Below are 20,864 nucleotides of genomic sequence, written 5' to 3' on the forward strand. Positions count from 1 at the left end.
CTGGAAGAGATTGTGGAAGCATTTGGAATGATCTTTCAGAAATCATTAAATTCTGGAATGGTTCCGGAAGACTGGAAAATTTTAAATGTCACTCCACTTTTCAAGAAGGTAGAGAGGTTGAAGAAAGGAAACTATAGGCCAGTTATTCTGACATCAGTGGTTGGGAAGATGTTGGAGTCCCCATTGCCTGTTTCTCTGTTCCTGCCATGTAATCCCTGTTTATTACAGATCCAGCATCTGTACCAACTTCCCAACGAGAGGGGACAACTCCTGAGCCAAGCGATGATTTGTCCACATTCACGGACCCAGATACAAGCTCAGGTATCAGTTGTTGGGTTCTGTTTTACATAGAATCTATAAAACAGATTATATTTGATGATAGACTCTGACACTATCATCAAATGTATTCAACTAGAAACTAGCAACTGAATGACGGGAGATGGATGATGGGGTGACTGTGGGAGGTAGGTAACAATGGCCAAGGAAGGAGGGTGTTGGAATGATTGAGAGAGCTGGGTGACAGACAGACCGAGCCCAGATGGGTGTCGCAGTGACTGCAGGAGATGAGTGACAACAGCAGAGGGCGATGGGTAATGAAATGGCTGAGGCAGATGGGTGATGGAATGGCCAAGGAAGATGGGTGATGGAACAGTCAAGGGAGATGGGTGATGGAATGGCCAAGGAAGATGGGTGATGGAATGGCCAAGGAAGATGGGTGATGGAACAGTCAAGGGAGATGGGTGATGGAATGGCCAAGGAAGATAGGTGATGGAATGGCCAAGGAAGATGGGTGATGGAATGGCCAAGGAAGATGGTGATGGAACAGTCAAGGGAGATGGGTGATGGAATGGCCAAGGAAGATGGGTGATGGAACAATTGAGGGAGATGGGTGACAGACGGACCGAGGCCAGGTGGGTGTCACAGTGACTGCGGGAGATGGGTGACAGAATGGCTGAGGCAGATGAGTGACAGGACAGCCGAGAAACTATGGGGTATTCTTTCATATTATGAACAGTGTCTCCTAAGAGTTGTTTACCCTCAGCCACATACATCCATACCATTGTCCTATTCCTGCCTTGACTAACATGTGACACTGGGAGTAATCCAGAGTTTACTGTCTTGCTCTTCAGCCTCCTCCAGAACTCCATACACTCTCTGTGCAGGCCCCCTTCCTACTTTCTGGCTGTTCACCCTCTTGAAAATATTTAGCAGTCTGTCTGAGACAACCTTGATCCTAGCACCTGAGAGGCAATAGACCATCCTGGCACCTCCTTCTCAGCCACAGAATTTGCTGTCAGCCCCCTGTATATTGAATATCCCACCACTATCCCTTTCCTTCTGAGCCTTAGAATGAGCCACATTGTCATGACCTGGTGGACGCTAGTGTGCTATGGTAGGTCACCCCACCCCCAGCAGTATCCAAAGGGGTATACTTGCTTCTGAGTGGATTGGCCATAGGGGAACCCTGTAATATCTGTTTACACCCCATAGTTGTTCACCCCAGGTGAACAACATTTTACAATCTGAAGCCTGCACTCTGGGTGTGAGCATGTAGGTAAAAATTTCATCCAAGAAGGTTTCAGCCTCCGAGATGTTCCTGATTTTCTCAGTCAGGAGCTGAAGTTGGATGTCCTGCAGATGTTGTCATCAGGGAAGTTCTTAGGTAACCTGAGATCCCATATAATACAGGATGAGAATCCACTGCCTTAGCTATCTTCCTGCCTACAATAGATAGGTTTTTGGCTCTTAACGGAAGCTTAAGTTCGACAATCAACTAAATGATTGCAAACAACTCAGCACCTTGGCTTCTGCCTGCTCTTGCCAAAGCTTGATCACTCTATCACTGACTTACTCCAAAAATCGCTGCTACGCTTGCACCTCATTGTTTTTTACCGACCTTTGATAATACCGTTGACCCTAACAATCAAAGTGATTTCCTGCTCAACACGCATGTCCAATCAGGTCATGGTACCTTTTAAATGTTGGTGCATTAAGTCCACAAGGATCTATCTCCAACTCACTCAGTGACCTGTTTGGCAGGCAAGTCCTGACTTGCCCCTGTTGTTTTTTTAAACCTGACATGTGAAATCTGAAAAAAAAAGAACTGCAGTTCACTTTGCAATATCCCACTCAGCAGCACAGAATAATGGTTATTTCCAGAGGAGAGGACTAAGGAAAGGGACATGGGACCCAATCCATGATGCAGGGTGGAGATTGCAGCAGTAAAGGAAAGTCCCAGGTCTGGGACTTCAAGCTCAGGTGTGAGTAGTGAGGATTACTGAAAATAAATGTTCATCCCACATTTCTTCCATGAAATTTATCCCCACTCGGAAGGAGGATAATATCAATTGTTTGTGTAGGAAAGATGGTGAAGGTAAGAGGGATAATATTGCTTTCACCTTGCAGCCAGTCCTCTGGTCCCCAGACATATCTCCCAGCCTGATGACTTTTTTCTACGCTCTCTGTTGTTTTATTCTAGATCCCCAGATATCCACAAGTGAAGAAACCAGAAAATCATCAGCTGGAGAACACACCGAGGAACCATTGTCTGTTCCAGTGGGAGATGCATCCACAGGTACCAAATTCTGTGTCTCCGGGTTCATTCAGTATCTCCCATTCTCTGACAATGAATGTCTCATGGATTAATTCACCTGCTAGATATCCAGTACAGTGCAGATTATTGCCAAAAGTTTTAAGCTGTGTATCTCAAAAGGATGTGTTATCATTGGGCAGAGTACAAAGGAGGTTCGTGAGGATGATTCAGGTAATGAAAGGGGTGAGAAGATGTGGGAGAGACTGAGGAGAGAGTGGTGAGGAAGCAAGTAAAAGAGTGCTGCATGACGTGTCTGACCAATTGCAATGGACACAGATAACTTGGTATACTGAGCAGTGGATGTTGGGGAGGCCATTGGGACTGGTGCTGGATGTGGAACTGCAGGATGAACAGAAGGTCATGTGTTGTGAGAAACATGTAGTGAAATGAATGTACAGATTCTCTTGATAACTGAGTGACTGTAGCATAAAGGTTCAGATCCCAATATTCCTGGATGTTACAGCCTTGAGAATTGTTCTGGAGTGTCTGACATATAGGGAAGTATTGACTCAAAGTAGGACTAGAGGAATTTTCAAAGAGACATCGAGTAGAAAGATGGAGGTTATTAGTTATGGACAGCTTAGTTCAGCTGAGCGGACATCTCAAGCATGGAGGATGTGGAATTCGGTGACTGGTGGTTGGGTGAGTGCCGCATAACCTTACATGGAGTGGATAGGCTTGTGATGGTCGGATGGAATGCTGATTTTGGAGATTCCTGTAGTCTAGTCCCATCACAAACTTATTCCATACTTCCTATCCAACTCTCATCATGTGTCCCTGAAAGAGACACATTCAATGTCTTTTGGGAACAGAACGGTACAGAGTATGACTTTTTCCACAACCCCATAACCATCTGCAAGTCCATTGTCAGTGGTAGGGGTGGTAGAAATGGAGTTCTAAAAGAAGTGGCTGAAAAGATTATGGAGGCATTAGTAATAATCCTTCAAGAATGACTAGATTTTATATGTTTCTGAAAGACAAGAAAATTACACATATCGCCCCACTCTTGAAGACAGTAGTGAGTCAGAAAAAGGGAATTATACTAATCTCAGTGTTTGGGAGGATGTTGGAGTCCCAGACTGGTGGTCTATTACCTGTTCCTTTGTACCCACCATGTACCCCTGTTATTACAGATCCAACATCTGTACCAACTCCACAACCTGAGGGGACAACTCCTGAGCCAAGTGATGATTTGTCCACGATCACGGACCCAGATACAAGCTCAGGTATCAGTTGTGGGGATGTGTTTTACAGAGACTCCTCTCTGCAATTATTGTTCAACAGATTCAACCAGCATCAAGCAACTAAATGAGAGGAAATGGGTAATGGATGGCACAAGGGAGATGGATGACGGAGTGGCCGTGGGAGCTGGGTGACAGAGTGGCCGAGGGAGCTGGGTGACGGAGTGGCTGAGTGGGCTGGGTGACGGAGTGGCCGAGGGAGACCGGTGTAAGGGTTACTGAAACAGGTCAGTGAACGAGTGGCTGAGGGAGATAGGTGATGGAGTGCTGAGGACAGAGGAATGTGGAAAGGTCCAGAAGGTGTGGGAGTGACCAAAGGTAGAGTGCTGAGGAAGCAAGTAAAAGAGTGTTGCATGATGGGTCTGACCAATTGGAATGGACACAAACATCTAGGTATACTGAGCAGTGTGTGTTGGGGAGACCACTGGGACTGGTACGTGGAACTGCGGGATGAACAGAAGGCCAAGCTTTGTGCTAAACATATAGATGATGGAGATAATTGTGTGACCATAGCATACATGGTCATATTCCAGCATTCCTGGATGTTAAATTGTTGAGAATTGTTCTGGAGTGTCTCACATATAGGGAAGGATTGACTCAGAGTAGGAATGGAGGGACTTGTCAGAGCCATCTAGTAGAAAGATGGACATGATTAGCTATGGACAACTTAATTCAGCTGAACGGACCTCTCATTGTTGGAGGATGTGGAATTCAGTGACTGGTGCTTGAGTGAGTACTGTATAAACTTACATGGTGGAGTGCGATAGTCTTGTGATGGTCTGATGGAATGCTGATTTTGGAAATTCCTGTAGTCTAGTCCCATCACAAATTTATTCAATACATCCTATCCAACACTCATCATGTGTCCCTGAAAGAAACACATTCAATGTCTTTTGGGAACAGTACAGTACAGACTATGACTTTGTGCACAGCCCCATAACCATCTGGAAGTCAGTGGTAGGGGTGGTAGAAATGGAGGCTCTCCCATGTCTCTGCGGTGGTAATTTGAATGTCTGTGCTTCTATAACAACAGAGGAGGTTCTTGGGAAACAAAGATCCGAATGTAGACAAGTCACCTGGACCAGATAGTGTACACGCAAGAGGTCTGGAAGAGGTGGCTGAAAAGATTGTGGAGGCATTAGTAATAATCCTTCAAGAATGACTAGATCTTATATGTTTCTGGAAGACAAGAAAATTACACATATCGCCCCACTCTTGAAGAAGGTAGTGAGTCAGAAAGAAGGAAACTATCGGCCTGTTACACTAACCTCAGTGTTTGGGAGGATGTTGGAGTCCCAGACTGGTGGTCTGTTACCTATTCCTTTGTACCCACCATGTACCCCTGTTTATTACAGATCCAACATCTGTACCAACTCCACAACCCAAGGGGACATCACCTGAGCCAAGTGATGATTTGTCCACGATCACGGACCCAGATACAAGCTCAGGTACCAGTTGTGGGGATGTGTTTTACACAGACTACACTCTGAAATTATCATCCAATGGATTCGACCAGAATGAAGGGACTGACTGAATGGACATGGGTGATGGACGGATCAGGGCAGAGGGTTAACGTAGCTGCCGAGGGACACATTGCCGTAGCGGCCAAGGGAAACTGGTGACTGTGCGGCCGAGGGAGTTGGGTGTCAGTGCGCCCGAGGGATATTGGTATCGGAGTGGATGAGCGAGACGTGTGTCGGAGCGTCCAAGAGACACGTGTGTCGGAGCAGCCGAGGGAGATCGGTGACGGTGCAGCCGAGGGGGACGGGCGACAGACCAACCAAGGACAGAGGGGTGTTGGATGGCTCAAGTGGTGTGTGATTGACCGAGGGGAGAGTTTTGAGAGAGCAAGTAAATCTCTTGGATGATGGTTCTGAACAATGGGGATGGGCTTGGGGTTTGCCATGCGCAGCGGGGATTGTATCGGTCACTGTGCCTGGCATATGTGTCCGTGGGAGGATTGACTGTAACATACAGATGTGCCTTTGTTGCTAAGTTGGAAGTCTGGTTGTGGTGATTCCGGTAGGCTCGTCCCATCAGAATCTAGCACAGTACATCGTCTCCAACACATAGTGTCTCTTGCGAGCAGTAGGGTACAGAGCATGACCTTGTCCACATTTGCATAACCATCTGGAACGGCATTGTCTGTGGTATGGTGGTTGAAATGGATCCTTTTGCAAATTGCAATGGTGGAGCTTTATCTGGACTGTGTTACCATAATGAGAGAGGAGATTCCTAGGAAACTGAAAGGTCTGAATGTCGATGAGACATCTGAATGAGATGATGTACGCCCAGAGTTCTGGAAGAGCAGGCTGAAGAGATTGTGGAAGGATTGGTTATGATATTTCAAGAATCATTAGATTCTGTATTGGGTCTGGATGTGAAAAATTACTAATTTAACTCCATTCTTCGAGAAGGCAGAGACGCAGAAGGAAGAATACTACAGGCTAGTTATTCTGGCCTCAGGGTCCAGATGTCGGATTACCAATGGGATGGACAATTGTCAGTTCCTCTATTCTAACCACGTGCCTGTTTATTACAGATTCAGCATCTGATCCAACTCCGCAACCCAAGGGGATAACTCCCGAGTCAAGCGATGATTTGTCCACAATCAATAACCCAGAAACAAACTCAGGTATCAGTTGTGGGGATGTGTTTTACAGGGACTCCTCTCTGCAATTATTGTTCAACAGATAAAACCAGCATCAAGCAACTAAATGAGAGGAGATGGGTAATGGACGGCACAAAGGAGATGAGTGATGGAGTGGCAGATTTGGATGGGTGACAGAGTTGCTGAAGGGTATGGCTGACAGAGTGGCCAAGGGAGATGGTTGTAAGGGTTCCTGAAGCAGATGAGTGCACTAGTGGCTGAGGGAGGTAGGTGATGAGGTGCTGAGGACAGAGAAGTGTGGGAAGGTCCAGAAGGTGTCGGAGTGACCAAAGGTAGAGTCGTGAGGAAGCAAGTAAAAGAGTGTTGCATGATGGGTCTGACCAATTGGAATGGACACAAACATCTAGGTATACTGAGCAGTGTCTGTTGTGGAGGCCACTGGGACTGGTACGTGGAACCGCGGGATGGACTGAAGGTCATGCATTGTGATAAACATGAAGTGAAGTGAATGTACAGATGCTGGAGATAGTTGTGTGACCATAGCATACATAGTCAGATCCCAGCATTCCTGGATGTTACATCCTGGAGAATTGTTCTGGGGTGTCTGACATACAGGCAAGGATTGACTCAGAACGGGAATAGGGGGAATTGTGAAACAGCCATCTCGTAGAAAGCTGGAGGTGATTTGCAATGGACAACATAGTTCAGCTGAGGGGACCTCTCATGCGAGGGGCAAGTGGAATGCAGTGATTTCTGATTGGGTGAGTGCTGTATAACCTTACATGGTGGAACACAATGGGCTTGCGATAGCATGATTGAAGGTTGGTTGTGGTTATTCCTGTAGTCTCGTTCCATCACCGGTTCATACTATGCATCCTCTCCAACACTCACTATACATCCCTCATTTAAAACACGTTCAGGGACTCTTAAGAGCAATCGGTACAGAGCGCAACCTAGTCCACTGTCCCAGAAACATCAACATGCACTTTGTTAGTGGTATGGGTTGTAGATCTTTCAAGAATCATTACAAATCCCTCCACAATCTCTTCAGCCTACTGTTCCAGAACACTGGTGGTGCACAATCTCATTCAGATGTCTCATTCTGGAATCATTCTGGGTGAGTGGAAAATTACGATTGTAACTCCACTCTTCAAGAAGGTAGAGAGGCAGAAGGAAAGATACTACAGGCCAGTTTTTCTAGCCTCAGTGACTGGGAGATGTTGGAGTCCCCACTGGATGGTCAATTGTCTGTTCTGTTCCCACCATGTGGCCCTGTTTATTACAGATTTAGCATCTGTACCAACTCCACAACCTGAGGGGACAACTCCTGAGCCTGGCGATGATTTGTCCGCGATCAAGTGCCCAGAAACAATCTCAGGTATCAGTTATAGGGATGTGTTTTACAGAGACTCCTCCCTGCAGTTCGCATTCAACAGACTCAACCAGCATCAAGTGACTGACTGAGAGGAGAAGGGTGACGGAGTGGTCAAGGAGGATGTGTGTCAGTGAGTTGAGGGGTTTGGATGATGGAGTGATCCAGGGAGATGTTTGAGGGGGTTGCCATGGGAGATTGGTGTGTGGTGTGTGGGAAGGCCAAATAGGTGTGGGAGGGCCAAAAAGGTATGGGAAAGACCAAGCCAGAGGGGTGTGGAAATGAGTAAAAGTGTTTCATGTTGGGCCGGATCAATTAGAGTGGACACAAATATCTAGGTATTGAGTGCAGTGTCTGTTTGGAGGCCATTTGCTCTGGTACGTGGCACAACAGGTTGAAGGAAAGTGCATGTGCTCTGATAAACATGAAGTGTTTCTGAAGAATGTGCAGATGTTGGTGATAATTGAGTGACCGTAGCATTCAGGGTCAGATCTGAGTTTCCCTGGATGTTGCATCCTAGGCAAATGGTCTGGAGTGTCTGACGTATTCGGAAGATGGGACTTAGATTGGGAATGGAGTAATTATCAAAGAGGCTTTGACCCAATTGGTAGAATGTTGGAGGTGATTTGTTTGGGATGACTTAGGATCTGTCATGGGAGGAAGATGCGGACTGCAGAGACTGGTGGTTGGATGAGTGTTGTATATCCGTACATGTCCAGGCCTGATGGGCATATGATGGTACGATAGAAGGCTGGTTGTGGTGATTCCTATAGTCTCTTCCCATCACAATCTAGCACAATACACCCTCTCCTAAACTCACCATGTGTCTCTGATTTAAAACACATTCATGGTCTCTTGGGAACAGTAGTGTACAGACCAAGAATTTGTCCACAATCCCAGAACCATCTACAAGCACATTTGTCAGTGGTAGCTGTTTTAGATATGGACCCTCACCCAAGTCTCTGTGGTGAAGCAATGGCTGGTCTGTGGGATGAAGGGAATAATATCCCAGGTTACACAACCTCTCCTTATAACTTAGGTACTGAAATTCAGGCAAGTGTCTTGTGAATATATTATAACAAGTGTCTTGTCTTGTGAATATATTATAACAGTCTTTCTGATTTGGTGACATGTTTCCTAAAACTGATGAATGAAGCTGGTATTCTGAGTGCAGCCTTATCACCCACCTCATAGCACCACAACATAACTTGTCACATCCTATAGTTAATGCCCTGACTAATGAAGGGCAGCATAGTATGCATTAACAAGAACAGGTGAACCACCCAGCCAACTGAATGTACTGTATTTGAGGAAATGTCCATTCTTGAAAAGAAAAAAATATGGAAACCTGTTCACACTGCATGGAAGCTCACGAGAAGAGAGTCTAATATCAAATAATTTTGTATTTTTAAAGCTCCGTAGACCTGATAACTGTTTTTTCCTCACAAGAGCTCAGAGCTGAATGAGCTATAGTGATTAATCTGAACATCCATCTGCTGCTGTTTACACATTCAGGAATTCTGCAGAAAGAGGGGACATCTCATTGAAACCCTTCAAATTGTGAAAGACTCTAAGAAGTAGATGTGTAGAGGATGTTTCCTCTGATGGGGGAGTCTAAGACCAGTGGACACAGCCTCAGAATAGAGGGATGTCCACTTAGAACATAGATGAAGAGGAATTGCTTTTGGCACAGAATGGTAAATCTGTGGGACAGTTGCTACAGGTGGCTAAGGATGTCAAGTCATTGGGTATAGTTAAGGTAATGGTTGGTCACGGCATGCAGGGAGAAGCCAGAAGACTGTGTCTGAGAGAGAACTGTGTCAGCCATAATGAAATGGTGGGGCAGAAAATGGGCCAAATGTCTTTATTCTGCTCCTATATCTTATGGTCGTATAGGAGCATAATTAGGCCATTTGGCCTACCATGTGTACTCCCCATTCCATAGCTCTAAACTTCGCTCTTTGCCTACTTCCCTGTAACCTTTGACACTGGAATAATCAAGAAAATATTAGCCTCCTTTTCAAATGACTTGGCTTCCACAGCTGTCCATTGCAATGAGTTCCACAGAAACTCCCGCCCGCAGGTTGAAAAAAATCCTCCTTATTTGATGTTATTTATTTATTGTTTATTTAGCGATATTGAGCAGAGGAGGCTCTTTCAGACTTTTGAGCCACGCTGCCCCAGCCACCACCGACAAACCTGATTAACCCTAAACTAATCATGGGACAATTTACAATGACCAATTGACCAACCTGGTGTGTGTTTGGACTCCGGGAGAAATCCTGATAACCCAGGGAAAACCCATGCATTTTGCATGGAGACATACCAAATGGAACCAGAATTGATCTCCAAACTCCAGAATGCTCTATGCTGTAATAGTGTCGTGCTCACCACTACGATACTGTTGTGCCCATCTCTGTTCTAAATGGACCTTCCTCAAGTCAGATGCTTCAAAGGCCATTACTAATGCTTCCTCAATCCCTTAGGCTGCTTGTTTCAGATCCCTCTGGGTGTAGACCAACTGGATCAGCTGAATTATCTACTTTCAGGCATTTTCTCTCCAAGAAACTTCTTCCCCCGACACTCTTGAATTTATGGCATTCTGCTTCTGTCTGCCACAGTGAAAGCTGACACAAAATAATTATTTTGTTTGGCACCTTTTTTTCCTCCCACATTACTACCTCCAAGTGTCAGTTTCCAACAGTCTGATGCCTACCCTCATTTCTCGTTTCCTCTTTATATGTCTAAAACCTCTGAGAATTTTTAAAATATTATTTGATAGCTTTCCTTCATATTTCATCTTCTTTCTTATGTTTTTTTAGTTGCCTTCTGTTGGTTTTCAAAACTTCCTAATCATGTATCTTACCACTAACTTCTTCATCTTTGGGGTTTCTATCTTTGCCTTCAAAATTGCCTCCAGAAACTCTTACCATTGTTTTTTTCTCTCTTATTTCCCTGCTAATGTCCCTTTCCAATCAAAATTTACCAGCTCCTCTCTCATGCCTCTGTAATTCCCTTTAATCCACTGAAATATGGATGCATCTGACTTCATTCTACCTCTGAACCTGTAGGGTGAATTCTTTCATATTATGAACAGTGCACCCTAAGAATTTATTACCCTCAGCCAACCATGCATCTGTACCATACCCCTATTCCTGCCTTGACTAACGTGACACTGGGAGTAGACCAGAGAAGTCTTGCTCTTCTGACTCTTCCATAACTCCCTATACTCATTGTGCAGCCCCCCCCTTCCCCATTTCTACCCATGCTACAGGTGCCGATGTGCACCATGGGCTCTGGCTGCTCATCCTGTCTCAAGAATATTTTGCAGTCTCTCTGTGACATCTTTGACCCTAGCACCTTGCAGGCAACGTACCATCCTGGCGTTTCCTTCTCAGCCAGAGAATCTGCTGTCAGTCCTCTGAACTATAGCGTATCCTTCCACTATCGCTCAACTTGAATTTACCCTTATCATCTGAGCCTTAAAGTCGGTCATATTGCCACGACCTGGTGGATGCTATTGTGCTTTGATAGGTAATCCCCCCAGCAGTGTCCAATGAGTCTACTTGCTGAGTGGAGCGATCACCGGGGAACCCTGCGCTATCTGCTTACACCCCGTAGTTCTCCAGGTGATCAGCATATTACTCTCTGGAGCCTGCAATCTGGGTGTGAATACTTCAGTAAAAGATTCATCCATGAAGTATTTAGGCTCCAGGACATTCTGAGTATGTCCAGCTCAATTTCCCTGATCTCCTCAGTCAGGAGCTGAAGTTGGCCGTCCTGCAGATGTAGTCATCAGGGAGACTCTTGGGTACCCGAAGATCCCATATGATGGAGGAGGAGCATTTCACTGCCTTAGCTAACATCCTGGCTACAATAGATATATCTTTGGCTCTAAAATCTTAAGCTTAAGATCTACAATCAACTAAATGACTGCAAACAATTCAGCACCTTGGTCTCTGACTGTTCTTGCCAAAGCCTTTTGAGTGAAAGCCTGACCATTCTATCACTGACTTACTCCAACAATGGCCGTTCCACCTACAACTCATTTTTCATTACTGACCCTTGATAAGTTACTAACAATCCAAGTGATTCCTGTCAGGTCTCGGTCACTTTTAAAAGCTGGTGCAGGAAGTCCACAAGGAACCATCTACAACTCACAACGTGACCTTCTGCGCGGCAGGCATGTCCTGACATGTGAAATCCACAAAGACACTCCAATTCACTCCGCGATCTCCCACTCAGCAGATATCAATTGGAAGAATAATGGTTACCTCCAGAGGAGAGGAATAAGGAAAGGGAGATGGGTCCCATGCCAGGATGCAGGGTGGAGATTGCAGGAGTAAAGGAAAAACCCAGGTCTGGGATTGTCCACGTGCACAGTGGTGTCTTCAAGCTCAGGTGTGAGCAGTGCGGATTACTGAAAATAAATATTAGTTGCACATTACTTCCATGAAATTTATCCCCACTCAGAAGGAGGGTAATATCAATTGTTTGTGGGGGAAAGATGGTGAAGGTAAGAGGGATAATGTTGCCTTCAACATGGAATCCTCCCTCTGCTCTACGAACATCTGTCCCAGCCCAATGACTTTTCTCAAAGTTCACACCCTCAACTCTCTCTGTTGTTTTATTCCAGATTCCCAGATATCCACAAGTGAAAAAGCCAGAAATTCATCATCTGGAGAATACACCCAGGAACCATCATCTGTCCCAGTGGGAGATACGTCCACAGGTACCAAATTCTGTTTCTGTCAGGCTCATTCAGTCTCTCCTATTCTCTGACCACAAACAGCTCTTGGATTAATTCACCTGCTAGATATCCAGTACAGTGCAGAGTATTGCCAAAAGTGTTAAGTCCTGTGACACGTAACCTGTGACGGGTTAAAGAATCAGCAGAAATGGAAAACACTTTGGAGTCTGGTATTGCTATGAACTAATAGTATTTATTAGTAACTATGCAATACAGTACTATAAATGCAGATATATTACACAGGTTAGCAGTGATATGTATGTGTGTGTGTATATATAGTGTGGAAATAGGAACAAAACTGGGCTTGTTCAAACCTAGGGGTGGATGGATATAGTCTGACGATCATGAAGAGAGTTCAGTTCAGTTTGAGGTAGTTAGTTGAGTAACATTGGAAAGAGAGAGAGAGAGGTGAGCTGATGCTGTCCATCTTCCCGTTGTCTTCAGAAATCCTGTTGAAGTCACCGACTGTGACCATAATATATGCGACCATTCTTCAGTGATGGAATTATCACCCAGGCAAGGGTGGACACAGAGAGGAGTTTATGAGGATGATTCCAGGAATGAAAGGGTTAATGAATGAGGGGCAATTGGCATGTTGGGCCTTTGGTACTCCCTGGAATATAGAAGAATGAATGGGGATATAATTGAAACCTACAGAGAGTTGATAGGACTAGAAAAGTTGGATGTGGAGTTTCCTGACTGGTCAGGGCATCATAGTCTATGGTGAGAAGACAGATGTAAGGAGTTGAATGGGATCTACGATCAGCCATGATGAACGGCAGAGCAGATTCATAGAGGTTAATGGCCTAATCTGTCCCAATGGCTTATGGTCTAATTGTAGAGGTGAATGGCATCAGTTTTTCATCTTTCTCATCTCTGCCACATTTCAGCATCATCTGAGATCCCTCAAGGTGATGGTCTGTATTTGAGCTCTGTACCAATAGCTGGAATTACTGAAAGGAACACTTCCTGGAAGTTCATTCTATCTCATGCTGAAGGCAGTGACAGTTGTTCAGGAGACCAATTTGGTCATGCGGGAGTAAGTGTCTTAGAGTCTTAGAGATTTCACCGCGGTAGGAAATCATGCTTTTCTCCAAACCTCTGTCTCACCCTGATGATGTATTTCAGTGATTGCAACTTGTCAACCTCTTATGCTCTTTATTTTATAGTCTCCATCTGCTGACTTCCAAAGCTGAAGGACACAGTGAGTCATCAACTAAAGGACCCATTCAGGAAACATCCTCTGCCCAAGAGGAAGAAATGTGCACAGGTAGTGTGTGTGTGTGTGTGTGTGTGTGTGTGTGTGTGTGTGTGTGTGTGTGTGTGTGTGTGTGTGTGTGTGTGTGTGTGTGTGTGTGTGTGTGTGTGTGTGTGTGTGTGTGTGTGTGTGTGTGTGTGTGTCTTTGTCTCTCTCTCTCTCTGTTGTGGGGACGCAACTTGGTTCAGTGTAAGCTCCTCAGTCAATGCTGCATCCTCAGTTAATGGACATAATGTGAGATCCACCCTCTGGAAGCAGGAACAAATACCATATCAGTACATTGTTGGAGGAACCCCTCTGAAAATGTCTCATTTCTTGTTTCAACATCACAGCACACCCTCTGCTTACAGTTCCTCAGCACATTGCTACTATGCTCCACCCTCACCTTTACTCTCTGATAGTCTCTACATCTTCTCTCTGTATGCCCCTACCCTTCAGACCACAAACCTCACACTATACAGTCCGTACGTCTCATCTTTGAAGATTGCTTAATCCCATTCGTTGTATTCTGAATTAGACTCAGATGAGATCCCTCCCTGTCTCCTGTCTCTACTCCCAGTCCATCGAATCTTCTTTCCCTGCTGAGCCCCCTTTGTGCCACAGTGCAGATCATGATGTTGTGCATTCCCTGGTGACATAGTGTCTGATCTTACCTTCACAATCGCCAAACCTGTTGGTGTTGCTGTCTCTGGGTTGGACCAGGTGGAAATGTGACTCAAAACTGCATTAATCTTCCAGTCAAGGGGCTCCCAACAAAGGAGCAGTGTGAGGAGATGATTAACACGGCCCAAGTGTTACACATTGGACAGAACAACCCTGAAAACTCCGACATGTTTCTCCAACAGGTGAGACATTTATTCCTCATTTACTCCGGTTTGAAGAACCTGGCTAATGTAGCTGTGATTGTATCTCCCCATTTTCCCCTCCCATGTCTGGTGGCCACTGTTTCTCATTGAATGGTGGTTATCTATCCACTGTGAGTAACAGTGGCTGCTCCCAATTTGCCATTCGTAGTTAACATTGTTTCCCAATTTAAACTCTCCATCAACACCTACCTTTTCATAGTTTGCACTTACCCCGTCATCTTTACTCCTTCATTCCCAGATGCGTTTCATATTTCTATTGTAGGGAACGGGATTTAACTGGTTTGAGGGGTTTAGTGCAATCCTCTTTGGGTGGTGGGTCGGAGATGTGTCTCTGCCAAATGAGGTGTTGGGTTGCTCCTTTCCTCTGGTGACCTGCAGGTCACCCTTACATAACGTATAGCAATGGTCCCCAACCTCCGGTCTGCAGACTGATACATTGCTGCGAAGAATGCAGCGGTAGCCAGAATGGTACTCAGCACATCTTTAAGAAAAACGCCAAAATAAACAAGCTAAATAATTAGGTGCTGCCCGGCACGTAAATGTCAGCCGAGATCAGAGGCAATTCAATCTGCAATCGCCTCTGATCTAGGTTGATATTTACGTGCCGGCAGGCACCTAATTAATTAGCTTGTCTATTTCGGCTTTTTTCTTAAAGATGTGCTGGGTGTGTTCCGGCTACCGCTGCATTCTTCGTGGCAATTTATCGGTCCGCAGTCTGGAGGTTGGGGACCACTGACGTATTGCATTGCTCAGCCTCTAGATTAGGGTCATGTGAAACCATGGGTGCAGGTGGTGACTGGTAGTATGAACAGATGGTGCAGATCACAAATCTTGATTGCATCCAGAATCTGAAGTTTATTGACAATGGATGGGATCACACATCTTGTAAAGACACAGTCCAGAAGAAGGCAATGGCAAATCACATTTGTAGAAAAGTTTGTATTGCTTGCATGGTGGGTGGTGGTGTTGGTGGGCTGATGCTTTTCTTGGTTTATTTATGGGAGGGGGAAGAAGCTTTGAGGTTCTAACGTTTTCTGTCATTCATTCTTTGTGGTTGTGAATGTCTCAGAAGAGTACAGATTTCAGATAGTGTTTTGTGTACCTTCTCAGATACTGAACCATTGAACATTCATGGGATACACATGATGATGATAAGTGGAATTGTGTAGCTTGTGGTTTCCCAAACGTTTTTATGCCATGGAACTTTACCATTAATTGAGGGACTGTGGACTGCAGGTTGGGAACCCCTGATCTGGATTGAGGTTGATGAAATGAATTCCCTGGTTTCTTTGGAGGTTGTGGGTAGTATTCCATTTTATTATGGGGGCTGGAATATGTGGCCTGAGATGAAGATGTTGACCTGCCCAGTTAAAAGACAATGTAATCCTTATTTTGGGGGAAGGAGCCACATCTATTATGGAGCAGAGACTGTCATGGTTTGGAGGAGGGGAAAAGTCCTGAATGTGTGGAGTGTAGGGGGCTTCATTGTTTTGAAAGAGGAGATGGCCAGGTGTGATGGGGAAGATCATTCCTCTCGTGTCCACTCACACAGATTTCCATGAACTTTCAGCACAGGGTTTCCTCTCGTGTGTTGAAAGATGATTTCCCCTGGTAGGTGTAGGGTTGCAGGTTGCTTTATGAGGAACGCAAGTAGTCTGAATCCAAAGGAATGGGATTCTCTCAGTGTTTAGAAGGTGTGATTCTTGATGTGAAGGAGAGCCAATCTCTTGATGTCCTGTGATGGATTCTGTGGGTGATGTAGGAGGTGTGCTGGTGGATCTGGTGTCCTGGACTGAGTCATCATCCCCACGCAGTGCTGTTTAACGGTGTTTCTTCAGTTGTCTCTCACCGTTGACTGTCCATTCAATAGGTGAGATGCCGAGAGAGCAGGTAAGGCTTGTCCATCTGTTATGGTTACACAGAATCAAGAATGCAGAAAGAAGGAAAGGAATTGATTCTCTTGATCCTGAATTACAATCATTCAATGTATCACTGGATAATGGGTGGGGTTGCTGGTGATGAGTTACTGTGGTGGGGAATCTGGGATGATGGTCAAAAATCAAAGCTATAATTGTATGATTATACATCTCGACTTTGCATGTTATACAAATTAGTGGAAAACCAGTTAATCTCTCATTCTGCCAATTGGAAAGAATGCCCAGCGACCAGTTAACCCCAGTTACTGTGGTTAACATTATTTCCCTTCCATAATCAATATTACTTCTTTTCTCCATCATCATCATCCCACATTTTCATAGTTTGTTCCACAGTCAGCAATGCTCCCTCCTTCCCAGATGCCAGTTTCCCATCATATTTCCCAATGACTGGCATTTCCACTCAGCTACAGATGCCAGAGTTTGGTGGTGCTGATGATCACTTTCTGACTTCACTGGTGTTTGATGAGATGGTTTATCCTTCACTTTGAGCTGTTCTGGTTCCCTTGATTTGCAGAGTAGAAGGTTTTCCATGGTACTCGTTGAAGTGTTTCCCTCAGATTTGGAGAGAACAGTATCTCCCAAGTTGTGTAAAGGAAGTGGCAATCTCACTTGTTTTGTGAAATTGAATATGCGGTTATGTCTGGGCGGTATGTGGGAATCCCACCAGTCTGAGGTTTGGGTTTCCGGTGGTGTAGAGGAGTGGGTGAAGAATGCACACAAAAAAGTGGTTAGAAATGTCCTTCAGGACAGGCAGCACTGGGTAGGCGAACCAGACTTTGTTTCAGCTGAGAGAACCTTTGTTGGAACTAGATGGGGAAGAGGGTGGGGTCTGGGGGAGAAAAGTGTTGCTCTGTTTAAGAGACAGGGATACATTGCACTGGGAATGCAGTCTGTAAGATAGTATTTTCTAATGTAGGAAAAGGAAGTTAGCTGTTATAAGGGGGCTTATGGAATACCCTAGACTGAGGGTGTTGAGAAGGGTCCCTAGCTTTCTTTTCGGAAGTGCCGTATACAGCATAGTTCTGTTTCTTTTTCCTGGGGGTAGGGTTGGGTTCTGAATAATTGGTTTTATCCACAACCAAGGAAACGGGGAATACTTATTTTGTACGAAGGAGTTATTTCTGGTTTAGGCAGGAACCAGGGGAAATGGATAGTCTTGCATGCAGAGTGGGTGATCTTTGTAGGTTTGGAAAAGATTCCCGGTGTGATGTGAAAGATGATTCCCCTGATGGCCTCATGGGGAGATGTCCTTGATCTGTATGTTGGAAGGTGATTTTCCCTGATGAGTTTAGGGTTGGTTGTTGATTAATGAGGAAAATTAATGATCTGTTTTGGAAGGGATTAAGTCTCACTGTGTTTTGGTGATGTGATTCCTGTTGTGAAGGAGGGGGATTCTCAATGCGTACGGATGGATTTCTGTGGATGATGCTGGGATGAGGCAAGTATTCTGCTGTCCTGCTAGGGGTCATGAACCCAACACAGTGCAAATTCCACACAAATTACTGAGGGAACTCAGCAGGCCAGGCAGTCTCCATGCAAAATACTATTATTGATGCTCTCATGTGTTCCAATTCTCACTGTGTTTGGGCTGTACTATGAAAAAAAGGAGCATGTGATTCACAAATAAAAATGCTCAGTTTAATTGACCAAAATCGCTGGTTGTAATATTTAGGGGAACAAAGTGTTGGAGGCTGAACACTTTAGGGGTCATTGTAAATTGATCGATCAATATATAATAATGAGAACCTGAGCTGTAGAGTCCTTGAAACTGAGTCCATAGGTTGTGGCTTCAGTTTAGTATTGATATGAGTGAAGTTATCCATGTTGGTTCAGCAGCCCAAAGGTTGCAGGGTAACAATTATCCTTGATCTGGTCATGTGAGACCTCAGACACCGCTACCTTCTGTTCAATGGCAGCAGTGAGAAGAGAGCATGGCTTGGATGGTGGGGATCCTAGATGTCCTATGTTCTGCTGAAGGGTTTCAGCCCAGAACATTTTCCATTGGTGCTAGCTGGGCTGCTGAGATCCTCAAGGATCTTCTGTGATTTGCAGCATCTGCAGATCTTCTCTTGTTGGACAGTGCAAATTGACTGTGTTTCTTCACCTATTCCTGATCATTGACTGTTCTGTTCCACAGATACGTAAGATACTGATAGAACAGACCCCCTGCAAGTACGTCCTGTCCAAGTACAGAAAATAAACAGAATATAGAATGCAGGAGGAGTGAAAAGAATTGACACAGAAGATCCTGGATTATGTTCATTCAATGTATCACTGTATTTAATCTATTGGCGGAATGGCAATGGTGGTGGGGTGTTGTCGTCGGGAATCTGAGACAGTGGGGGTGAATCTAAGCAAAAACAAACACATATTTATCTGTATAGTCCGTGGTCTGCATTTCCTAAATATTATTGACAAACAAGTTACACTTTTCCATTTTCAAAGTTTAAAGTACATTTTATTTGTAAGGGGGGTTTCTTCTTTTATTGTTAATGTGTACGTTAATCAAAATGTCTTCTTTGTTTTGTTAAAAAAAATAATGCTTCTTTGTTATGGACAAGAAAGGAATGGAGGATTATGGGCTGAGTGCGGGTCAGTGGGATTAGGTGAGAGTAAGTGTTCGGCACGGACGAGAAGGACCGAGATGGCCTGTTTCCGTGCTGTAATTGTTATATGGTTATAATAAGTGTTTTCTCTCACAGCTTGTTTGGGTGAAAATTACTGATAACGAGAATTGTATTCATTTGTTAACCAATTGGGATAGATGTTATTTTCTCTTCTGGATCTGTCAGCTATTGTTGGCGGGCTTTTGGGTTGTCGGCAAGGGGGTGAGAGAGAGAGAGAGGACACAATGCTGTAAACTGGGCGATGGAACAGACCCGAGCGGGGTCTGAGGCCAGGGTTACTGGCGAGGAGAGGAGACAAAGACAGGGGGTGCTTACGGGTGGTCCTGTGCTACGAGTCGAGTAGTTTTGAGGGAATCGAATGGTGTCCAGAAGATTTTGTTAATTGAGCTCCAACAGTTGTGCACGAAGTGGTTTGGACCTTGATAAGTTTGGCACCTTTTACTTTTCCTTTTAAATTGTATCTCTGTTAAGTACATAGCTCCAGTAAGATCTATAAAGTGAACTCATTTAATCTCATATGGTGTACTGTCTGTTATTTGGCATGTTGGGGACATCACACATCATCCACACAAGCTGATTACCCAGTATGGCGGGGCCAAAGGCTGCCCCCCCCTGGATAGAAGTGACCTGAGCGAGCCTGAGGCTTACCAGGGGGTTACATATTATTAAAGCAATTATACATCAGCATAAACAACCCTGAGATTAATTCTCTTGTCATCTATAGAAGAATAATCACAGCAGAATCAGTGATAGATTGCCCAACTAAGGCGTTCAACCAGAGTGCAGAAGACAACAACCTGAGCAAATACAAAATGAAGAGATGATGATAAATAAAAGTCCTACATATCAAAAACATGAGATGAAGAGTTCTTGAAAGTGAGTCCATTGGTTCTGGAAACATTTCAATGATGGGTGAAGTCAAGTGAAGTTATCCCCTTTGAGTCAAGAACTTGATGACTGAAGAGTGGTAACTGTTCCTGAAACTAGTGGTGTGAGTCTGAGGGCTCCTGTACCACAAGCTGGATGGCAACAGCGAGAAGAGAGCATGTCCTGGGTATTGGGGATTTCCTGATGATGGATTCTGCTTTCCTGCCATAGCTCTTCATGCAGATGTGCAGAACAGTTGGGAGGCCTTTACCCCTGATGAACCGGGCAGTAACCACTACATTTGGTAGGATTTTCTGTTCAATAACATTGGTGTTTCCATTGTGCCACTGCCAATTAGTTGTCAATGATTGAATGCAGTGGCTAAATCTTATCAATGAAAGATGCATTCATGATATTCTCATGTGTTTCAGTAATTGGTTCTGCATTTGATCCTAGGTGGCATATGTTCCCCTTTTATTTCAGTAGTGATATTCTGCTCATTTATCTCCTTTGTGAACATTAACACACTAAAGACACGCAATAATGCACAAATATCCCTAGATGGCTTTAGTTTTAGTTAGCGGCCCTGTTTAGCCTAGTATTTATTGTTTTCTTCTCCATTTTACACTAATCACATTAAAGTCTGTGACCTATCGACCTGCTTCAGTGTCCGTCAGTCCACACTTGGGTCATATTATTCGAACCGCGGTGACAGGCAGAGAGAATAAATCCAAACAGATTG

At 44.7% G+C, this 20,864-nt stretch overlaps 1 protein-coding gene across 1 annotated transcript in view; it reads left to right on the forward strand.

Annotated features, from left to right (window-relative positions):
- Positions 1–18,885, forward strand: part of LOC140722724 (uncharacterized) — a 60,188-nt gene extending 41,303 nt beyond the window's left edge. The window contains exons 13-21 of the mRNA XM_073037415.1: positions 229–321; positions 2,480–2,575; positions 3,727–3,819; positions 5,190–5,282; positions 6,377–6,469; positions 12,454–12,549; positions 13,760–13,837; positions 14,564–14,670; positions 18,766–18,885. Of these exons, the coding sequence (XP_072893516.1) occupies positions 229–321; positions 2,480–2,575; positions 3,727–3,819; positions 5,190–5,282; positions 6,377–6,469; positions 12,454–12,549; positions 13,760–13,837; positions 14,564–14,670; positions 18,766–18,828 (812 nt within the window). The 3' untranslated portion in view covers positions 18,829–18,885. The remainder of the gene's footprint in view (positions 1–228; positions 322–2,479; positions 2,576–3,726; positions 3,820–5,189; positions 5,283–6,376; positions 6,470–12,453; positions 12,550–13,759; positions 13,838–14,563; positions 14,671–18,765) is intronic.
- Positions 18,886–20,864: the final 1,979 nt, after the last annotated feature.

This window comes from Hemitrygon akajei, unplaced genomic scaffold (assembly GCF_048418815.1).
Source record: "Hemitrygon akajei unplaced genomic scaffold, sHemAka1.3 Scf000086, whole genome shotgun sequence".
NCBI classification, from domain to species: Eukaryota; Metazoa; Chordata; class Chondrichthyes; order Myliobatiformes; family Dasyatidae; genus Hemitrygon; species Hemitrygon akajei.